The following is a 20,781-nucleotide window of genomic DNA, read 5'->3' as shown; positions in this document are numbered from 1 at the left end:
TTCCTTTGCCTTACTCTGGCCATTTTTGATGGGTTTAACCTCAAAAGAAAAGCGTCCAAGCAAAGTTTCTAGCGGTTCGACTGGCTGGTACAAGTTAAGTATGAAATAAACCCTCATGAAAGCATTCAACAGGACCGTTTTGAGGAAGAATGTCTGACCTTTTTGAAGGTACATTCACATTTTTGATTGTCTTCGATTTTCTGATCTATTTTTGCTCATACCTTGTTATTTTGTTGATTGTTCTGAAAAAGAAAGCTAAGTATCAAAAACTTTTATTGCATTTTCATGTGCATTTTGTCAAAAAAAATTGCACATTTTGACCAGACCTGGGGACGACAATCTTTAAGAAGGATCGTCAAACCATAGTATTTTGATAGGGTTAATGACGAAACGTGGAAGTTATAAAAAGTAAAACGAAACACTGTTCGCTCACTTTCTGACACGCTGACGACAGAAAAGGCCAAATTTAAACCATGAAGGCTGGGGAGGATTTCTAGACCTATCGATACAAGCACATTGTTAGATATCCTGAAACAGGACTGTCTTTTTATGATGTTCTTGTTTCGTCAAAGATTTCACAGCTCTTTCAAATCATTTATCATTAAAAAGAGCACAGGTCTAGTAAATGTGTTGTTCCTTGAGAGGTAGCCAAAGAAATCAAACAAGAAATAATTGGTGGTTACTAAGCATGACTGGCTAAGGACCTCTGAAAGGTTATTTTATTAACATAGGCTGGTTATTCTTGGATGGGCTCAATTTCAAGCTTCAAGCCGAACCAGGTTAGGTGGATCAAAAAACAGAAATAGCAAGATGTGCTAGAGCCTTGAAAGTTACGACTGCCTTGTATTTTGTTGGAAATGAGAAACCCCTCTGCATCAATGGAACAATAGAAAGGCATTCAAGGAAGCCAACGATGATATGTTTTCTCTCCATATGATCAGTAAACTCGGTTCGAGTCTCCAAAAATGAAATATTGCTATTCATCAGTTGAAAATGTCTCTAATTGTTGCTTTCAATTTTTTCCGTAGGACATGGTTCAGCTCATGGGAGGAAAGCGCCAGTTCTGCTTAGTTAGTTGAGAATTCTTTAGACACATTTCATTTGCTCGGTAGGTAGTTGGGCGTTGGGCCAATCCACTTGTCTGATATTTTACGAAAACTGCCAAACAAGCCATCAATCCAATGGCTCCCTGAATTCGGACTCAACTTGTAGAATCAGGTCACTGAATGTGCTCATAGTGAATTCCCTTTAGAGACACAGTGCAGGCATGGTGGAACCGAAACAAATCTCACAATGTCTTTTCTTTATTGAGAGCTTTAGGACGTCGAATTATCTGACATCTGAATGTTTGAAACGGGCTATACAAGGCTCTTTGAGAAAAGGTTGACGAGTACAAAGAGTTAAAGAGCCAGGTACTTTATTGAATTCATCATTAAACAAATTTATTACTCGATTTCAATTTTGCAGCCTTAAGCCCTACATTATTAAGTACCGTAGAAGAAGTAGGAATCATGAGATTTGATTTTTTAGGGACTTCCTCATCGCTACTGAGAAAGGAATTCACACCAGTTAAAAAAAACTATTCTTCTGCTCTCTATATTCATACAATATCTGATCCACCAACCAATACTTGCCCAAGTTTGACTTAAAAGATGCCATTGGATAAACATTTATCAAACATACTGAAAGGAGCAACTTGGTCTGAAATGTTTTGTGCCCCCGATGGGCAACGTTTTGAATCTGAACGAAATATTAAGGTTTCATGGAGAAAGAAGGCACCTCCAGAATTAGCTCATGTTTACCCGTTCATCTTACGTTTGGAAACGTTCTAACGACATGTCAGCTAGCAGTGTATACTTTGGGAAACGTGATCTCGTGTCAGGAAGGACATGCAACAAATGAGACAAACCTCCGTGGCGTTTGCTACCTGTTGTTAAATTTAGTCATCTGTGCATTAGAATGACGGCCAATTAAGACCTTCACCAATGCTTCAAGTTGGAATTGAAGACGAGCGAAAAAACGAGATAAAACCGAATCGTCTCATTACTCTACGAAAACAAATATCACTGGAATTGATATCTGTAATAGAAATACAATTCTGCATAGAACCATTCTTCTGTCAATCTTAACGTAGTCTTTGTAATAGTCCATGTGGATCTCACGTTTCAATAAAATGTGAAATGAAGACTTTTTTTAAAATATGTCATCTAAAAGCCAAAGGGTGAAATAATGTTCAAATATGAGTAAACCCTAGAACCTAGTGAGAGGACATAACTTTAATCACAGGTAGCTGAAAAGAAAGAAAACCATAGTAATTGATAGACAGGTTTCAATAAAAGAGAAATATAATTTCTCACTTTTAGGACTCTTATGTTTTTCATATTTGATCGATTTACAATAATAAACAGTTGTTCTTTATTTTGTTCCGATGCAGTTTCATTGACGTTGGTACCTCAAGAAATAGTTCAATTTAAGTTCAAGTAGCGATCTGATTGGGATTTTTTTGGGGTGCTAGGGTCGGAGGGGTGAGCCTCGCCCGAACAGTGAAGCCAGCCGTCCCATCGTCCACTTCCAAATTCTTTTAAGCACTTTCAAGTCCGGGATCAGTTTTAAGTTCTTCGTCTGTGGGTGTGGCTAGCGTCTAAATGTTTCCTTTGAAGGAAAGTCGGGGAGGAGAATCGAACCGGGTACCTCTCTCATGCTAGGAAATTATACTAACCACTACATCACGTCTCCACCCCAAAGGGGGTTACTTCCAGTACCGGGGTTTGAACTCACGACACCTAGGGAAAGTATTCTTGCCTTATTTGAGCTGCCCCATAGACCGCTCGGCTACACCAGCTCCTTGTTTTGATTGTCTTTAATTAAGTGAAGCAGATCCTTTCGACGAAGACTTGTGACCCTTATTCACGATTCAATGCCATTGCTTGACTTCGTCTATCAGTAGATTTGCGAAAGCTTCAGCTATACACTTACAAAAAACGCGCAAAACCCGACCTAACCTCAACTTAGCCAGCGTTAACTGAAATAATGGAACAGTAATGGAGCGAGAAATTTGTATGTCAATAAAAGTACTGAATTTTCGTTTCAAAGCATATTCTATTTCATAGACAAGACCTTCCAGCCAGTGTAATAAATGCCTGTTATCGGGCATGAACCAATGGAAAATGGACGGGGATTGCTAGTAAGGGTTGAGAATTGACACTTCGGAATCGAATCAGCAATTTAACCTTCTTTTTCAAATGAGACTGACCCCAGGTGAGTTTTTTGATTTCACGACGCCGAGATTGAAATCAGACGAAGGAACTTATAAGGAATAAAAGTTCCCTTTCCTCAGAGATTAGTCGCTACTTCATGTTATTTCACGTTTGTGTAATTTTCCCCCATACGCATGAGAGTCCCAAATGAGATGCACTGGATCTATATCAATGGGAAATAAAAAGATGAAAAAAATCCCACAAAATCCAATATTTTGGCAGAAATAAACATTCACAAGTCTTTTGAAATGGTTTTCAATAGTCAATGTACCCTCGTAAAAATGACTCATCAGAAAATCTCGCAATGGTTAGAGTAATACAAGTCTAGTCATTGGCAATACATAAATAATTTGAATCATATCGATCAATTATTTTAGGCGACATTTTACTAAAACCAATTGACTGAGTTTCACCAACCAACATGAGCATCATTTCTTGCGTTTTACCTCCACAAGGTTTGGACCCAATTCTGACTTGGTATGCTCCTAGCACCGCAAGCTTCATCATCATGTCAGGATTATGTCCGAGGGACAAAATTGGGACATGAAAATGGAAATTCTAAGTACCACGTTGGAAAGATCCTCCGATTCATGACAATAAATTTAGACAGACTTTGTAAACGCCTGCTTTTGAGATCATTTTCGACACCCAGAACATCTATTGCCTAGGAAATAAAGATGAATTGGAAGCCATGGTGAGTCTCTTAACTTAGCTCAACTGCGTATACGTAGATGCTTTTCAAGTGCAGTCAGACTCACCATCCAATTAGACGTCTGTACAGCTCTCAAACCCTTCACTAAACATGAATTAGACCATTGACATTTCAAATCCTGCCATCGGAACTGGCCCATTGTTGTGTATGGGCTTCGACGAAAGATCGTTGTATTCTCCGTCTAAGATGTATAGAGTCTAAATGCGGCATATTCATTTAATAGTACATCCAAGTCCAGTAATCTTATCTCGATGGAAGCGAAAGAAAAAGGCAACAGGATACGATTGGCCTCTACTGTACATGCGCGTATGTACATACGTAAAACGAAAGATCGATCCGTTCGTTGTCCAAAGGTCAGGGAAGCAAGCTGACTTAGCTTTGTATTCCTTGCGTGTGCTTCGTGGTGGTCTTTTCAGAATCCAGGGGAATCCCAATTGATCCAAAATGTCACGGAAATCCAATCCGGTTTATGTCATTGGGGTTGGAATGACCAAGGTAATTTCCCACTCAAAGAGCGGTGGCAGCCAGAAAAACAACTCTGTACAGTACACGTTCACAACGAGGAGATTGTCAACAATAAAGGAAGAGGTGGAAAACCTAGAGAAGCCACCCACAACTAACAGAGGGAATATGAAATCATCTCTGACGGGCTTGGATCTGGCTAAGAATAGAGTTTTTCGTCAAGTCCTTTTTTATATCATATCTGAGTGGTGGAAGATGGAAGAAAACTTCAGGACGAAACTTCCCTCAGAATCTCTTAAAATCTTTGAAAAAATGTAGTGCAGTTCCCAGCCATCTCATTTCGGTGGGCTAACTTTTCCGTCGGATAAGCAGTACTAGATTAGAGCTAGTTTGGGGAAAAGAAGCGCCCATTCCTGTGCATTCCCTGGCTTTCTTGATTGGTACTCGCGTTCCTCTCCTTCTAGTTTGAGAAACCCGGACGGCGAGATGATTTTGATTACCCTGACATGGTTAAGGAATCCGTGGGAAAGGCTTTGGTGGATGCTCAGATTAGCTACGATCAGATCGAGCAAGCAGCCGTGGGCTACGTTTATGGGGATTCCACGAGTGGTCAGCGAGCCCTCTATGAATGTGGTTTGAGTGGCATTCCGATTTTCAATGTGAACAACAACTGTTCCACCGGATCTTCGGCCTTGTTCTTGGCCCAACAAGCCATCGCCGGAGGAAGCTCAGATTGCACGTTAGCCGTGGGATTTGAAAAGATGAAAAGAGGATCACTCGGACTTATGGTAAGCTGAGAGAAAGAGAGCGGGCAGGGCAGTGGTCAATGTGAAACGAGGGGAAGGCTCAAATCAAAGGCCAAAGAACAGATCTGATGAAGAAGAATATTTGAGATCCAAGGTTGAATCAATGGCAGAGGTCAACAGATGATGCGTGTTGGATACTCCTTGTTGAAAGTATTGATTGAGCGTCACGAGAAGCACTAAAACATGTCGATCATGGTGCCATTTCGGAGCTGAAGCATTTCTATAAAGGAGCTGGAATTTCTCATTATTAACGGCTCGCAATTGTAACCCCCAGATTGTTTTGAGTCGTGTTCCCAAATGGAGAGCGGAACGACAATCCTCTCCAACAATGCTAAATATGCTGTTTTTAGATTAAAAGGCAGACAGGATTGGATTGGAACAATACGGCGTGCGTTCCATCGAGATTACTTCGAGACGAACAATTCCCCAACTGATACCAAGTCTAAAAATGCTTGGAGCACCCAAAATTGTTCTGCTAACATTGGNAAGCATTTCTATAAAGGAGCTGGAATTTCTCATTATTAACGGCTCGCAATTGTAACCCCCAGATTGTTTTGAGTCGTGGTCCCAAATGGAGAGCGGAACGACAATCCTCTCCAACAATGCTAAATATGCTGTTTTTAGATTAAAAGGCAGACAGGATTGGTTTGGAACAATACGGCTTGCGTTCCATCGAGATTACTTCGAGACGAACAATTCCCCAACTGATACCAAGTCTAAAAATGCTTGGAGCATCCAAAATTGTTCTGCTAACATTGGCATCACTTTTTAGTTCGATGATCGAACAAATCCCATCGATAAACATGTCGAGGTCTTGATGAATGTGGAGGAAATCGAGCCCAGTCCAATGGCAGCGCAGATGTTTGGCGCAGCTGGACGCGAGCACATGAAAAAGTATGGAACCAAAAGGGAACACTTTGCCAAGATCGCCGAGAAGAACCACCGACATTCGGTCAACAATCCGTGAGTGTTTTCTTGACTCTAGGAGCTGTGCACGTTGTTGTGAACGTTCAACGCTCAAAAGGGACAATAACACGCATTCTTGGTATGATGTTGACAACAGTACTCTATACCTTAAAGCCATATTGCGCCGTGTGTATTGGTGTACAATATTATTTGGTAGTCAAGTGAACTTGGGCACCTCGAAATACTCACCTGAATGTTAGTGTGAACGATAATTCTCATAGATTCCCTAAAGCATTGTCTTCATACCGAAGTGATTGCCTTGGGAATTTCGGGAGGGAATCAAATCCATTGTTCAACGTCGGCTTGACTAACTTTCCTGAATAGATCCATTCATACTGCTCCTTTTTTTAAATTTACAATATTTCAGCAACTCCCAGTTTCGAGACGAGTACACGTTGAGACAAGTTTTGGAATCGCCCAAAGTGTATGACCCCTTGACCAAACTTCAATGCTGTCCTACGTCTGATGGATCAGCGGCTGCCATTCTCGCTTCTAAGGACTTTGTTATCAAGCACAAATTGGAGAACCAAGTAAGGACAAACCGAGAGATTTATTTTTATTTACACTTCATTTCCTAAGGCTCGAGGCTATTGTCACAAATTGAGTAGCAAAATTGGATCAAATATATTTATTTGCAATCTACTAAAAGATACTTGTTAGAGGTCCAAAGGAACTGAAAAGGTTCTTCTATTTCTAAGTATAGTTCTATTGTCCTCAAGAAATGCTTCTTTTTCCGCCACGGGTACTTTGTAGCATATTACATGACTCAGATCTTGTTGAGTTTGTGACTTGACAAGTCTGGATTGTTTTTGGGGGTAAAATCCCATGTATCTGCTTTCCTCAATAATTGTCATGTCAGCTTTAAACGTGTCTTTTTATGATCTCTACAAAGGAAATTCTGTAAGAGGCCCAAATCTACCAAGTAGGGAAGATGGTCGGTCCCAGGTTCACAATCCCAAGAAATTCTTGGGACCTTGCTCTAAATAGTACCTAATATCCAAATAGAAGTGCTTGTTCGAATTCCGACCAAATCACTCGTTACTTTTACCATGGGAAGCGAGAATCTCAAGGCGCCATAATTCGGGCTTAACGATTTTTCCAACCGACTTGATGAGATGTTTGATACCTTCAGTTTAAGAAGGAATTTGTTTGGTCTTCAAACCGTGAGGGAGTTCTTGGAGCTGTGAGTGCGACAGATCACGGACTTCTAGAAATATGGACTGTGAACGAGCTTGCCACCAAATCGGCCTGCTCTTGCTCATAGCCACTCTGAGCCACTGTTTAAATTAAAGCAACAAAATAAGAAACGTGGATCTCTTCAATTAAAAGTAGGTTAAATTTATATTATTTATTTATAAAGTGCACCAAAGTTATGTTGTCCAAAGGTTATGAAGCTGACCAAGAGCAGGCCGAAAATTTGAATGTTATATATTGTTTGCAACATAACTTTGACCATGTCTCCTGAATTCCCTAAGCATATGTTTGGGCTCAAATTTGGCCAAGCTCATGTATTCAACAAGTTCTCGTGGTCGTTTCAAGTGCGTATTTAGAATGAGATGAACGGTTTAGCAGAAACGATTTTTTTGCTTCCGTTCGCAGTCCACATCTCTAGAAGTCCGTGGAAAGATCTGAGCTCATCCATCTTGTACGGATGTCTGAAGCTCGCTTCAATTTTCTTTTCTTCCTTGGTATCTTTGGTTGTCTTCATAATTGTCAAAGTATTTGTGTACTAATTCAATCATTGTCGATAATTGATTATAGCCTCAAAGTCATTATAAAGGGGTTAAGCTTGAATAAGGACAAAAGAGATAAAAAAAGTGCAGAAAGCCGTCTGATGCAGTCGAATGTCCGCTTCCTTTTGCGATGCAATTTCTGTGAGTTCTGAGCATTGGACATGGCGGTCTTTGCCATGCGTGTCAAACTATTACAAGTCAACCACATTTTGCTTACCTTGTATTTGGTTTGAACAGTGCATCAAAACTGAAAGCCTGAATGCAAAGAGGGGTGTTGCCTAAACACTCGCAAAACATCACTCTAGGTTCGCTCAATAAATTCAGAATGGTCCTCGCCATGAGGTAAATCTCGTCAGAAAGACGATCTGCGGTGTTCCAAGAAAGTCAGTCTCGTTCATAACACTCACATCCAGTTTCCATATTCTCACCATTCCTCCAATGAAAACATTTCTCAGAAAGGCAGAAACGTTGTTGGACTTGCACTACTCTGTTATGTTATGTACGAGTACCTCATGGATGGATTGAGTCAAAGTGGATGTCTGTCATGCTTCTAGGCCGTGGAGATTCTAGGCATGGAGATGGCCACGGACTTTCCCAGCTCGTTCAATGAGAACTCTTGCATCAAAATGATTGGCTTCGACATGACTCAGAAGGCGGCCAGGAAACTGTTCCAGAAAACGGGACTGAAACCCGAAGATGTGGATGTGATTGAGCTTCACGATTGTTTCTCAACCAATGAACTCATCACCTATGAAGCACTGGGCCTTTGTCCAATTGGAAAGGTTAGTTCATATCATTTCAGACAGATGAGATATCAACATGAACCATGGTTTTTCACAAATTCCATTGCCCCGAATACAAAACCACCCCGAGTTGCTGTAATATAATTTCCCATCGCCCCAACTCTTGGCTAATCAAAAAAGGTTCATTTGCGATCTCTAAGTAAAAAATTGTATTTGCACTGAAGAAATCCAATAAGATGGAATGAAAAGCTGAGGATGAAGATAATCCAAATTGTGAATTTGAATGCAAAATTGTGGATTTCTGGCATTCCCCAGCTCTGCACGAGAACTGTATGAGAGGCCAAACCAACCACTTATTTTAACATCCAACTCAATTGAACGCTCGAGTCAAATATGATGTGCTTTTTAGACTCTCTCAAAAGCTCAACTCAGTAAACAAATAACAGGGCCAATAAGTACATTTTTTTAAGAAAGAGCATTCATTCGTATCATTCCAATATACTTCAAAAGCAAGCATCGTTAGACTCTCGTCGTTTTTGCCTCTCTGTCCACTATCATAGAAAGTGCTTCTTCTAGGTTTATTATTCAAAAGTTTTTACAACAAGATTAACTCGAAGCAAATCTTCTGAAGGGAGCAAAGGGAAAATTGGACATTATCATGAAGTATACCCTGAAATTTAAAAAAAACCATCAGTATCCCCGAGGAATGGTGATACCATATGGAATGGAGTTAAGACAAATGTGTCGCTGCTGTTATGTTAAGAGCCTTGGCCAAGATCATATCGACTTTTGAAGCCACTTGATCTCGTTCATTTTGGTCAATCACTTTGATGTCTCGACTCTTTTTGCTGTGAAGACAATTTTCGTTATGCAAGTTCACACTCTTACGAAAACCCAGACACGCAAAAGAGATGAAATATCAATAACACGATGCATTTCTCCAGAGGAACTAATAATTTCAACTAGTCATGTTTGTCCAGCTTTATTGCACTTTTAATCGCACGAGTCCATTGTCTCGTGTCAAGGAGACCATTTTACCCCTCTTCTCCAATGAGCAATCTCACTCAAACATAGACCTTGTCAATGGGCCGGAATCATGAAACCAACCACTGTCCAATCAAAAACTGATACTCCCGGACCACATCTTAGAATCAGCCACAGTTTCCTGATCTATTAGCATGTAACATAATATGTTGTTTCCATGGTTGTTGGTTATTTTTTCTTCTCTCTTTCTCTCTCTTTTTTTGCATCAGGCGGGACAACTCGTGGACAATGGTGACAACACATATGGCGGGAAGTTTGTCATCAATCCGTCGGGTGGACTCATATCCAAAGGGCACCCATTGGGGGCCACAGGTAGGAGAATCAACATTCTTTCTCGGGATTTCAGCCAATCAATGCACTCCCGGATCGAACCATGTCAGGTGGTCGGGTTGGTAATGATGATGATGAGGGTCGTTTTCATCACTCCACACTCGTAACTTCATCTGATAGTTGAGATTGTTTTCAAATTTTCAAATCCGCCCTTGGCCAAGACCTTCCTTCACTAACACGATTGCATTCGGCATCATTTACATCTGACTCCAAATTTCCTACGTACCTCAGCTCGATCTCCTCTTCTTTGAGTCCATTGCCATCCGTTGGCGATGATATTGTTCCAAGAGGACATACCGTACTGTGTACGTATGTGGACATACCACGAACATACATTCTGTAGAACATTGAGGTACTTGTATTGAAATTCTCAGTCCTCGAGAAAAGTGTCAGCTAGTCAGTTGAATCGGCTCATTCATCATCAATCATCACATAATGAGAATGTTGTCCATCTATTCTCCGTTCGTTTCTTTCAAGCCCGCAAGACAGACAGTCAGACAGACAGACAGACAGCTCCTCACAGTTTGCATGAGTAATCGAGGGTAATTATCCATGTAGATGAATAGCGTCAAACGTGAAACAACCCAACGAACTCTAAACATATAAACCAATTTACAATGTGACCGCAGGGCCTTGAGCCCCTCTAAATTTGGGCCTCAAAATTCACGGCCAAGGGTGTGTTTGACGTCGGATTTGAAGGTTCCTCAATAAACCCCCAAATGACTGGCTGACATACTGACGACATTCAAGGGCAATCATCTGTGTTTGATGTAATCTCGACCAACCACATTGTTTGGCCCATGTTCAACATGATGATACCATTCAAGTCCAAAGTGTCGTTTTTTTGCCGACTGTCCCGAAACAATGAAGCATTGATTGCATAGCATACATACATTGCTGGCGCTTGGTATGCATAATATTCATGATACCGTAATGAGCGATCTAATTGTATCACTTGTATCAATTCAAAATTAACGACTGTTTATCTCTCTTGAACTTAAAGGTTTGGCCCAATGTACCGAGCTGTGTCTTCAAGTCCGGGGTCAAGCTGATAAGCGACAGGTTCAAGGGGCACAAATTGCTCTTCAACACAATCTTGGACTAGGTGGTGCTGTTGTAGTGGCTCTTTACAAGATGGGATTCCAACAGACCAATGGCACATCTCCTCAATCGGATGGGTATGTATGTACCGTATATACGAGTATAGATATATCTACACAACTGCACTTACGACTCCTTACCCCCTACTTTGGACTAGTTAATTAGGTACCTATCACCTCGAGTCATTGTTCGTTAAACAGTTTGAACTAGGGGCGATCCCAATTCAAGTGCTACCCATGAGCAAATCAGCACTGAACGGGACATTGTCATCTCATTGGAAACAAAGGTCCCACATCTGACACGCAACAACCATAATATCTAGGAAGTGTGGGGTTTTATCATAGTCTTGGCCAGTAAGGCAACAGACCAAGTAAGAATGAAGCAATTAGCCATTTTTGGCAACGTCTCAGACACAATCAGTTGGTGGGAAGTTGTGCCAGAAATGAATGCTCATCAAGGGAAAAACCCTTGGAAGAAATAGTGTTTTTTAATCATGTCGGATTAGTCGTTGTGGCAAATCAGTTTGGGGCCAACGAGCTATCGACCACACTTAGAGGCTATTCATTTCTAAATGTATCTTGATACATGATCTTTGTTGCGAAGTGGGGGAACAAAGAAGCATTGCAAAATAGATCCTTAGAGCTAATTTGAGTTGGATTTAATGAGATGTATTGGCAAAGTTTTTTTGATCTACCCTTTCATGGTTTATCTTCCTCGTCGCTCATCTTGAGACTGGTGTTTTAAACTGGCCTTGGAAGTTCAAAGTTTCACAAGATGAACAATAAGGACGGCAATCCAGATTCAGAGCTGCATCGTAATGAGAGGAATTGGTCACCAATTCACGTGCGATGCATATAAGTTCTTTGATGTCTTTGTTACCAATGAGAATGCATTCAATAAAACAACGTTTCCCCACGGAAATGGTCATTTTAAATCATGCAAAACATTGAGTTTGCCACCCTTTTATGATAACCGGTTCAATTGAAACCTCACCAGAAGAATCAGGCAACGTGAGAACCACTTTTGTTGCTTGCAGATCTTCCGGATTCAAGTCTCGCGCTATTTTCGACGGGATTGCCGAGGCCCTGAGCTCTGATGGGCCCAACTTGGTCAAAAAGGTCAAAGGGATCTTCGCCTTCAAAGTGAAGGGCTCAGATGGAACCGACGGAACTTGGATCGTTGATGCCAAAAATGGAAGTGGAGCGGTGGAGTTTGGCGGAAAAGGTAACTTAGCTCTTCTTTCTTTTACTTCCTTATGTCACGGTGTTCATAAAGTGCTCAAATGTGGTTGAAGAAAAATGAACGACTGAGTGGAACATTCCCATTTCGTTTTCCAGCCAAGCCCGATGTGACCTTAACGTTAAAAGATGAGGACTTGGTCGATTTGATGCTCGGCAAGCTCAATGCTCAAAAAGCCTTCTTCCAGGGAAAGCTGAAGATCCAAGGGAATATGGGATTGGCGATGAAATTACAAGAGTTCCAGAAACAAGCCGGGGAACAAATGAAGGCCAAATTGTAATTTTGGGATCCAGTCGTTGCCCCCCCTTTCACTTTTTTGAGTGAACGAATAAAGCCAAATATTTGAGATTGAATTTCGTCTTGTTTGTCTTGTCTGCAGGCGAAAACGATTAAAGAGATGAGCGACTGAAGTGTAGTTTTATTGAGGGCACATCGATTGATGGAACACTGAAATTACACAGTTTAGCTCGCATTGTAGCTTGTCGACTATGAATGCTGTTGATATATCGTTGAGAGAGAAAGAGAGAGAGAGAAAGAGAGAGAGAAAGATTCGAGATATATCAAAAGCCAAATGACTAGAAATAAATCCAGAATATTGGAAGGGAGTGTTTTCAAAGTTGAGTCCGTTGTGATACATAAAACGAGACGGAGTGCGAGTAGAAAAGTGAAAACTATTGTAATTTCGTGAGGGACATACGATAAATAAATGATTTGGCGGAACTTCTTAGGGCAAAACCACGCAACTCTTAATAACCATTTCGGTGGACAGGTACTTCTAGTTCAACTTGGGTCGAGGTGCTCAGTACTTCGATCCACCTGAAAAGGAAGCAAGAAAAAGAAAACATGGGTATGAGTCGCATTAGTCAGTCAACATGTGCCTGTCGACTACTTACCTCTCGAAAGTGTATTGGCTCTCTGCCCTGAAGAAGTACACGTGGTTCTTGAATTGGAGCTTGAACACAAAATTCTTCTGGATCTCATCCTCGGGAGTTGGTGTGAACACGCCGTATCCCAGGAGCGGCAAACTGGCCAATGGAAAATCATCTTGGAAGGTCTTGTAAAAGAACAAACACGAGTTGGTGAAAACAACCCATAGCTTCTGCCAACCGTTGGAGTTCTTGAATTTCCGCAGAAGGTAGCCGCTCAAGAGGGTCTGGATGGACGTGTGGTACTCCTTGGCGGACATGGTCGTGCTACGATGCCAGCACACATGAACACTGGAATTCGTTCGCTGTCCAGTGCTGGAAGACCCCGATCGAGTATCCAAGGTTCCGTGAGACTCGGCTTTGTCCAGACCGTCGTCGGATCCGCTGATGGACTTCAAGCTCATAAATTTGTTACGAGCTGAAGAGCCATTGTTGTACCCTGAATCCCCATTCATATGGTCGTTTTCTTTGGCCACCTGGATATGCAAATAAGTTTGGAACGTCATTTCAAGCAGGAAAACTAATTTCAATGTCAAAACTAGTTCAAAACGTCAAGTTCATAACCAAAGGGTCGAAGCAGATGCTTTCAAAGGAAGGCAAAAGTCAACCACAAAACATCAAGGATTCAAAAGGGATTGGTTGTATGCTTGGATTCGCAATTTTGTTGCCTATCCCCAAAGGCAGACCAAGGCTGGTACCAAAATGAGTTTTCTTCAATCCCCTCCCCCCCCCGTTCTACATTGTCAGCCAATAAAATTGGGCCTTGGTGCGTTAAAAGTGCTTCTTGGTCTGTTACAAAAACCGGGCCTTCCAAATAATGAGCGTCGCGTGGAAGCAAAACTTAATCAGAGGAGATATTGGTTATTTGCGTTTCTCACCTGAATCGCATCGGAAATGTCCTCCATCCATTGGATTTTCTCGGCTTGTGATCCAGCTGCCACCAAGATCGCTTTCTTGCCATCATAAATATTGAAGCAATGATCGGCACCCATTCGAGGTTCACTCTCCAAAACGGAGAGATCTTTCACAAAGAGCTGTCCGTGCACCCGAAAGTGGAGCGAAGGTGTCGTCGTTCGATTCGAATACAAAAGCATGTCCGAGAACTGAAAGCATATAGAATACCATTAATTCTACTATTACGTCTACAACGCCCTTCGTCCTTCCTTCCGTCTTTTCGTCTTTCTCGGGGACGGGAACCATTAACGGCGTTCTGTAGTGTGCCATGTAAGTACTAGATGAGAGGGGGCTGGCTGCACTCTATATACTGTGCGTAATGGCCTACCAGAAAGAACATCCGTTGCTGATAGCCTTTTCGAGAAAGCTTCAGGAGGCAACCTTCGCGAATGAAATGTCGATGAGGGGACAGAACACCTTCGAAACTGGACCCGACGTCACGCTGCAGTTCAGCCAGCTTGGCGAAATTCTCCTAAAAAAAGAGAAAATCAAATAAGACGACTCCCGACGAATAGTGTGACGTCCTTCCGGCCTCACATGGCCACAAATCCATTCAGATTATGTAATGGTGTGGGTCCAAGCCAAAGCAAGGTTATAAATTTTGTTGCAATGTTCAATTTGGCGTGTCCAATTTCCAGCCATTCTCATCAAAGCAGAGCTGAACAGAATGCGAGACCAGCCTCTATATAACAATGACATACAAGATGTGAAAGTTCATGCCATTTGTTGGAAAGCTCGTTAAAAATGGGGGGGGTGGGGGCGGCGGATAAAAATGTCAATTGAACTGAAATCCATTCCATGATTCCATTAACCATTAACACCCTTTTGTTACTGGCCCGGAGTTCATCCATTTCACGACATTCGTGGTAATGAAACGAGTACAATGTCGAAAAATGATATGGTATGTATAGAACTTCAGGAGGAGGCGAAGGAAGAGGAATGGCCCTGAAATGGACTATCCATATTAATTCAATGGTATTAGTCGTGGATTCGTGTCTCTCCTTGGTTGGGGTTGGTTGGCTACGGGTAGTGAGCTTGCCCAAGAACTTCAACATATAGTACAGTTGTAGGCGAATTAATCTAGTTCCATGGGAACCTCCGGCGAGGTAATGGACAGTCATTTGGGACTAATCTTTCTACTCACGGAGTCGAGTAGTTTCTGGCTCATTTTCCTGATCACGGTTTGCATCTTAATCATAACCATGTTTGCATTTTGGTAGTCTGGATGATTTGAGTTATACGTCTGGAGTAGTCCTGAAATGGAGAACCGTTTGATGGTCATTCGAAATACTAATTATCTTTAATGGGATTCTATGAAAATCCAGGATCGAACAAAGGGAAAAACCCGAAAATGAGACCGATTAAGTCATATTCCGTGGACGAGTACAATAGCTTTAGAGGGGCATTCTCTGGATGGTGACAAATACCGCTTTTTTTGTTTCCTTGCCATTTGATCATGCTTAGCGTTTCTTTTGCTTTGATTATGACTATTATATTCCACTTCTGCCCTACGAGCATAGACTTTGGGCTGTTCGACTGGTTCGGTTCAATTTCAATTTGCTTTCCTTTACTATATATATATCCTTTTACTGCACAAGCAATTTCATAAAACTGAGAAAGTAAATGGGAGAAGTCCTCGAAAATGTTGAGAAATCATGCTTGATGTTAAAATCTAATGTAATTGTACATTATTTCGTCTCTCGAAAGTGGCCATTCTTTTGAAACAAAAAAAAGATCAATTGGATTGCTCTCTTTATACGTAAGTACGTAGTGTAGCGAGCTCTTAATCTTAAGTGATCAAGTGCTACCACTTCTGATAGTCGCCTTGATATGAAGGGAGGGCCCGGACCCCGCGGCCGTGTTACAATTCAAATAAAGCATTCTGTAATTAGGTCCGTCATCGTCACAACTCACGTTCCAGGAGGAGATCGTAATGGATGATCCGGTGCAAAGGCTTCAGTAGCAGTGATGTCACGGGCAAGTAGCAAACTTTCTGCGCCTCAAAGTCCTTGAAGACTTGAGAAAACCGGGAATCATTGGCCAGGGTCGATTCCAAGACTTCCAAAACTTCAACGTGAGCTTCCAAATAACGTAGATAGTGATCAAGTGTCAGAACATCGAAAGTTCTCAAGACCAGACTTCCAATTTGAATCCCCTCCGAGCTTTGTGTCGAGGTGGAACCTTGCTTTTCCCTAAAATACACAGAAACAATCAACATAGATCTCCATTGGCCTTTGGAACAAGACATGGAAACTAGACGGCTATTTACAAGGTCGCTCCAAACGAAGTAGGAAGCGAGTTCTCGAAATGGTTGTTCATAACTTACCAAGCGATCATGTTTTGCTCAATGTCATTCAACAAACGACAGTGAGCCTCGTAAATGGGGTCAAAATGAGAGAAGATAAGGGTGAGAAGCTCCTCAGGCATGTCCTCCTCTTTGGTCACTTCATCTCGGAACCACTGAAACATTCCAAATAAATAATTCCACCCTCAACAGTGGTCGAAGAGAACTCGTCAATGGTTTTTTTTCATAAATTCTTATTTTGTTAAGAAGCATTTTTAGGGAGAGCCTTCATCGCCCATTCGTGTGGAACAGCCTTCAGTTTAAAGAATGTTCAAGGTCTTGTGATGAAATGAGTCAATTTCCCGTCGGGAAAAAGAGGCATTGAAGCCCGCATACTCCGTGGAGGGAGAGCCATTCGTTCAAATTTGACAGTGACAGCTTATTTCCATGTGGGATGAACATGCTCAGTTCCCAGGAAAATCTTGTTTCACTTTTTGAATAGATTTGTAGTAAAATATATGTCCTGCCAAACAGGCTCAAAAACCTATTTCAGACCCCTCGTTGGCTTAATGGAACCAGTGGTTTACTACCATTCCACGTTATATTGGGTTGAATGGGCATGGATATTCCAATTCTGCGGTACACTTACAAGATTTATGATTTCCAAGTCTTTCTTGTAGGTACGTTCTGTCATGAGGATTTCCTTGGTGATGAAATAGGTTCGATCCACAGGATATTTCTGAAACGAGACCAAAAGAAAAGCTGCTAGATCGGTGGTTCAACTTTAAGGCTTTAGGCGGAAAGTATCGAGAAACTTTCTCATAGTTCTTCTTGACACTTCGGGAATGGATTCATCCTGCGGACTGAACAAAAAATTGTTATCAGACCGGATTTGCTTGGAAATACAAGTATTGACTCGTGGCTTAGTTCAAAGACTTGTCCACGAAATAGGAAAACGCCCACTTGATCCCTTTCGATGATCCAAAGGGAGACGAGAAGGATTTCGAGAAGCCTTGGCTGTCTCCATGGAAAAAATTGCAGCCTGTTCCACTCAATGGAGAACTTAAATGTACAAGGCTCGCTAGTGATCCAACTAGCAACAGAGCACCGTTGGTTCTAGTATTCTTGTCTTATTGAAACTGTGACTTTTTGTGTTTGTACATCATAAAGAGGTTCGTCTGGAATGGTCTGCATTCATTTTTTAGGATCAGGCTGAGCTATTGTTAGGTTTGCCAATGCTGCGTATTTGTACCCACACTCTATGTCTCTGCGAGTGTCTGTCTGCCACACTCGGATCACCGAATCTAAATGATGGGGCGTAAATTACAAAACACACCCATGGAGGGAGAAACGACGAGTAATTGGAAGCTGGAACTCACCTTCTTTTTGAATTCCAGGTCTGTGTCTGTTCCCCCTGATTTAGAGCTCACGGGCGAGAGTGTTCCATCAACGGAACCATCTCGGATGAATTTGAGAGGGGACGGAGCTCCTGCTATCGTTGTCGTTGTGTGATGACCCGAATAATTGTTCCCTGGTGGACCACTGAATGGAGAAGACAACGACGACATGGTCTCAGTCCTAGAAACCGAAGTGGAACACTTAACACCTCGGCGCATTTATCAAATCGAGGACCTCAAGTAAGCGGGCTTAATAGCTAGATGGAACAACGGAAAGCGTCGTTCTAGATCCTCTAGATACTGACTGACAATACACTCCAATCGACACTTCGGATATGAACTTGCTATTGCACCCCAATATACATTAGGCACTGATGGCGCCTAATGAAATTTCTTCCTTTGTCTTGCTCCACTCCGCATTTCCTTTCATCACGAAGAACCTGAGTTTCTTATTGCCAATGTAAAGATATTTTCAACTCAATCGAATGCGTGAGATGGCCTGGCCTATCCTTTTTTATTTCGTCAAAATGGCTCCGTGGTGCCTCGTCTGTATAAAAAGAAGGGTATCAAACGTTCACAAGGAGCAATCGAGGAAATATTCAGAGAAAGTGTACCCAAAGTTCTACGTTTTGACCTTTAGAGAGCTTGGACTTGAATATTAATGAGCTCCTTCTTCCCGTCGATCTGTCTCTTGAGGTCTCTCTGGAAAGGTTCCTTTCACTTAACAGAAATTTGTGTTCCCAAGGTTATCATGTCTTTCCCATGAACAATTTCCATTGCCCAGTCAGAGCTCTGAAGAAAAGGTTCCAGAACATTAAGTTAATTCATGCCAACCATATGGAATTGGATTAAGGGAATGCCATTATTGGTTTTGTTTATGGTTTGTTATGAATCGAGGCTCTAGTTGGTCACAAACATGCCTAGGGTCCTACATCGTTATGCAACCTAAAGGCAAGCCATCTCAGAATAAGCCACCCGAAAATATACAACTGTAACACGATATTAAGGGACTTCTTATCAAGGTAGAACGCGACACTGAAGTGTGCATGAACTGCCTCAAAATCAAGGAGTTATTCGTTTCAAGTACATTGTAAACTTTGTACACATGTACCTGAACTTATGTATTCATCCAATTACTCGAGACGCATCCATTCCATTCTAGAGGTTATTACATTTCAAATGAACAAAAATAAAAATTCGGATCCGACTGGGAAACTTCTGAGTTAGTGATGCCTTGGTCACTGACTTTCAACACAACCCAGTAATGTCTGACACGGTTGATATATGTTATGAAAATAATAATTCAATCATTTTGCCGAAAAAATAAGCTCTCGGTCCATCTCATTTTAAAGATAATTGTCATTTCAATTCTGCCTTGTTATTAAACCTGAGTATGGCCAAGTTACTCACGTCTTTGAACTAGATGCCCACCAATTGATGTAATAACAATGGTGCTAATTATATCAGGTAACTTATATTCAAGTGTAAACCATAGTTTGAATCGCTTACAAACCTATGCGTTTGCCGACATGAATAGTTTTAATTCATTGGCTACCATGTAAGTTGTCTGGTTACATGTTAAGTTCCAAATGAAAATCGTTTAGATATATAATTTGACAATTAAATGGAAAAATTCTAATTATGAGCATGAAGGGAGAGGGTTGCTTGCAAGAATTCCAGGTACAACCAAAAATGATCGATCATTCATTTCAGATGTCAGACATATAAAATTAAAGATTATCATAGTTTATTAAAATGCTATTGATATCGGAGTTGACAATAAAGCAAGGTCCATGAACTCAAAATTTGGATGGCCTTCATGGCTTCCCGTCTTCGTTCAAAAGTACGTACATAATACGCACTGATCTCAAAACCATGGAAGGGCTAAAATGAAACCTTGATGTTCCGCGACGGTTATTTGCCAATAAAAATGTTTGTTTGAGCCTTCCCTTCATCTACTGCACGATATTTACATAGATTCAATCGATATCTGCTTGGCTTACTTCAAACTAAGTAAAAAGCACAACAAAAATCACAAAATTATGAAATTGGCAACGGCTCATGGAACTGATGGGTTGGTAGTCAATTCTGAAAGGGATCAGAGAATCAGGGAAATACAGTCCTTCTGATGGTGAACCGTTTTTATACATTCGATTCATTTTAATATACGTACGAGTCCCTTGGTCCTTAGTGCAAGATATTCTCTTTTCAGATGGCAGTTACATTCAAGACATATTTCTAAGTATCTTTTTAATTTCATTGCGGTCAAGCAATTTGGTCATATTGAGACATGACGTAATTTCTTAAATGAAACGTCAGTTCGGCGACACATTGATTATCTTTTACTGTCACAAAATATCCTTCACTTTTCAAGATTGCGGCTTACTTTTTACTCTGAGGTGATTTACTCAGTTCAGATAAACCTATTCCAGTGGTAGGAGGAAACAAAAGCTTCTTTGTGCCATATCAAACCATCCTCTTGTTCTGGATTTGTACTAGTTTCTAGGCCATATGTGTTTAACGACCAGGCATTTTCGCCCGGCAAGTGTCAAATTAGCGCAATGTTACGGAGGAAGCAAACTTACTTTTTCCGTGAATTGGCACAGAATGGACTCTTCATACAGATTTGGGCATAATTACCAGCCATGTAATCATAAGGTAGTTTTCGGTTGCTTTTTTCAGTTTGAAGTCAATTATAGCCTAGCTGTTGTTGTTATTACTACAATAATTGGTCACGAAAAGTAATGCAAAGCTAACCAACGGCACTTCAAGTTCCTGGTCAAACGGTTCTCATCTACTTGGTTTGAAATAGACCACACACATTAGG

At 41.3% G+C, this 20,781-nt stretch overlaps 2 protein-coding genes across 2 annotated transcripts in view; one reads left to right on the top strand and one right to left on the bottom strand.

Annotated features, from left to right (window-relative positions):
* The first annotated feature begins 4,303 nt into the window (after window positions 1-4,303).
* Window positions 4,304-12,746, top strand: LOC131879701 (sterol carrier protein 2-like). The gene is made up of 9 exons (XM_059226079.1): window positions 4,304-4,464; window positions 4,896-5,219; window positions 6,010-6,200; window positions 6,571-6,733; window positions 8,491-8,718; window positions 9,933-10,035; window positions 11,057-11,231; window positions 12,191-12,378; window positions 12,492-12,746. Exons 1-9 carry the CDS (start codon window positions 4,414-4,416, stop codon window positions 12,671-12,673), a joined length of 1,605 nt encoding a protein of 534 aa, XP_059082062.1. The 5' UTR covers window positions 4,304-4,413; the 3' UTR covers window positions 12,674-12,746.
* A 45-nt stretch (window positions 12,747-12,791) lies between these two features.
* LOC131879697 (FERM, ARHGEF and pleckstrin domain-containing protein 2-like) overlaps window positions 12,792-20,781 on the bottom strand; it is a 23,989-nt gene continuing 15,999 nt past the window's right edge. The window contains exons 11-19 of the mRNA XM_059226073.1: window positions 17,937-18,135; window positions 17,207-17,296; window positions 16,600-16,733; window positions 16,188-16,465; window positions 15,418-15,527; window positions 14,602-14,745; window positions 14,198-14,422; window positions 13,287-13,795; window positions 12,792-13,209 (exon numbers count right to left, since the gene is read on the bottom strand). Of these exons, the coding sequence (XP_059082056.1) occupies window positions 13,140-13,209; window positions 13,287-13,795; window positions 14,198-14,422; window positions 14,602-14,745; window positions 15,418-15,527; window positions 16,188-16,465; window positions 16,600-16,733; window positions 17,207-17,296; window positions 17,937-18,135 (1,759 nt within the window). The 3' untranslated portion in view covers window positions 12,792-13,139. The remainder of the gene's footprint in view (window positions 13,210-13,286; window positions 13,796-14,197; window positions 14,423-14,601; window positions 14,746-15,417; window positions 15,528-16,187; window positions 16,466-16,599; window positions 16,734-17,206; window positions 17,297-17,936; window positions 18,136-20,781) is intronic.

Source organism: Tigriopus californicus, chromosome 4, assembly GCF_007210705.1.
Source record: "Tigriopus californicus strain San Diego chromosome 4, Tcal_SD_v2.1, whole genome shotgun sequence".
Lineage (NCBI taxonomy): Eukaryota > Metazoa > Arthropoda > Copepoda > Harpacticoida > Harpacticidae > Tigriopus > Tigriopus californicus.
The sequence above is the reverse complement of the archived record's forward strand: the minus strand, read 5'-3'. Positions and strand labels throughout refer to the sequence as shown.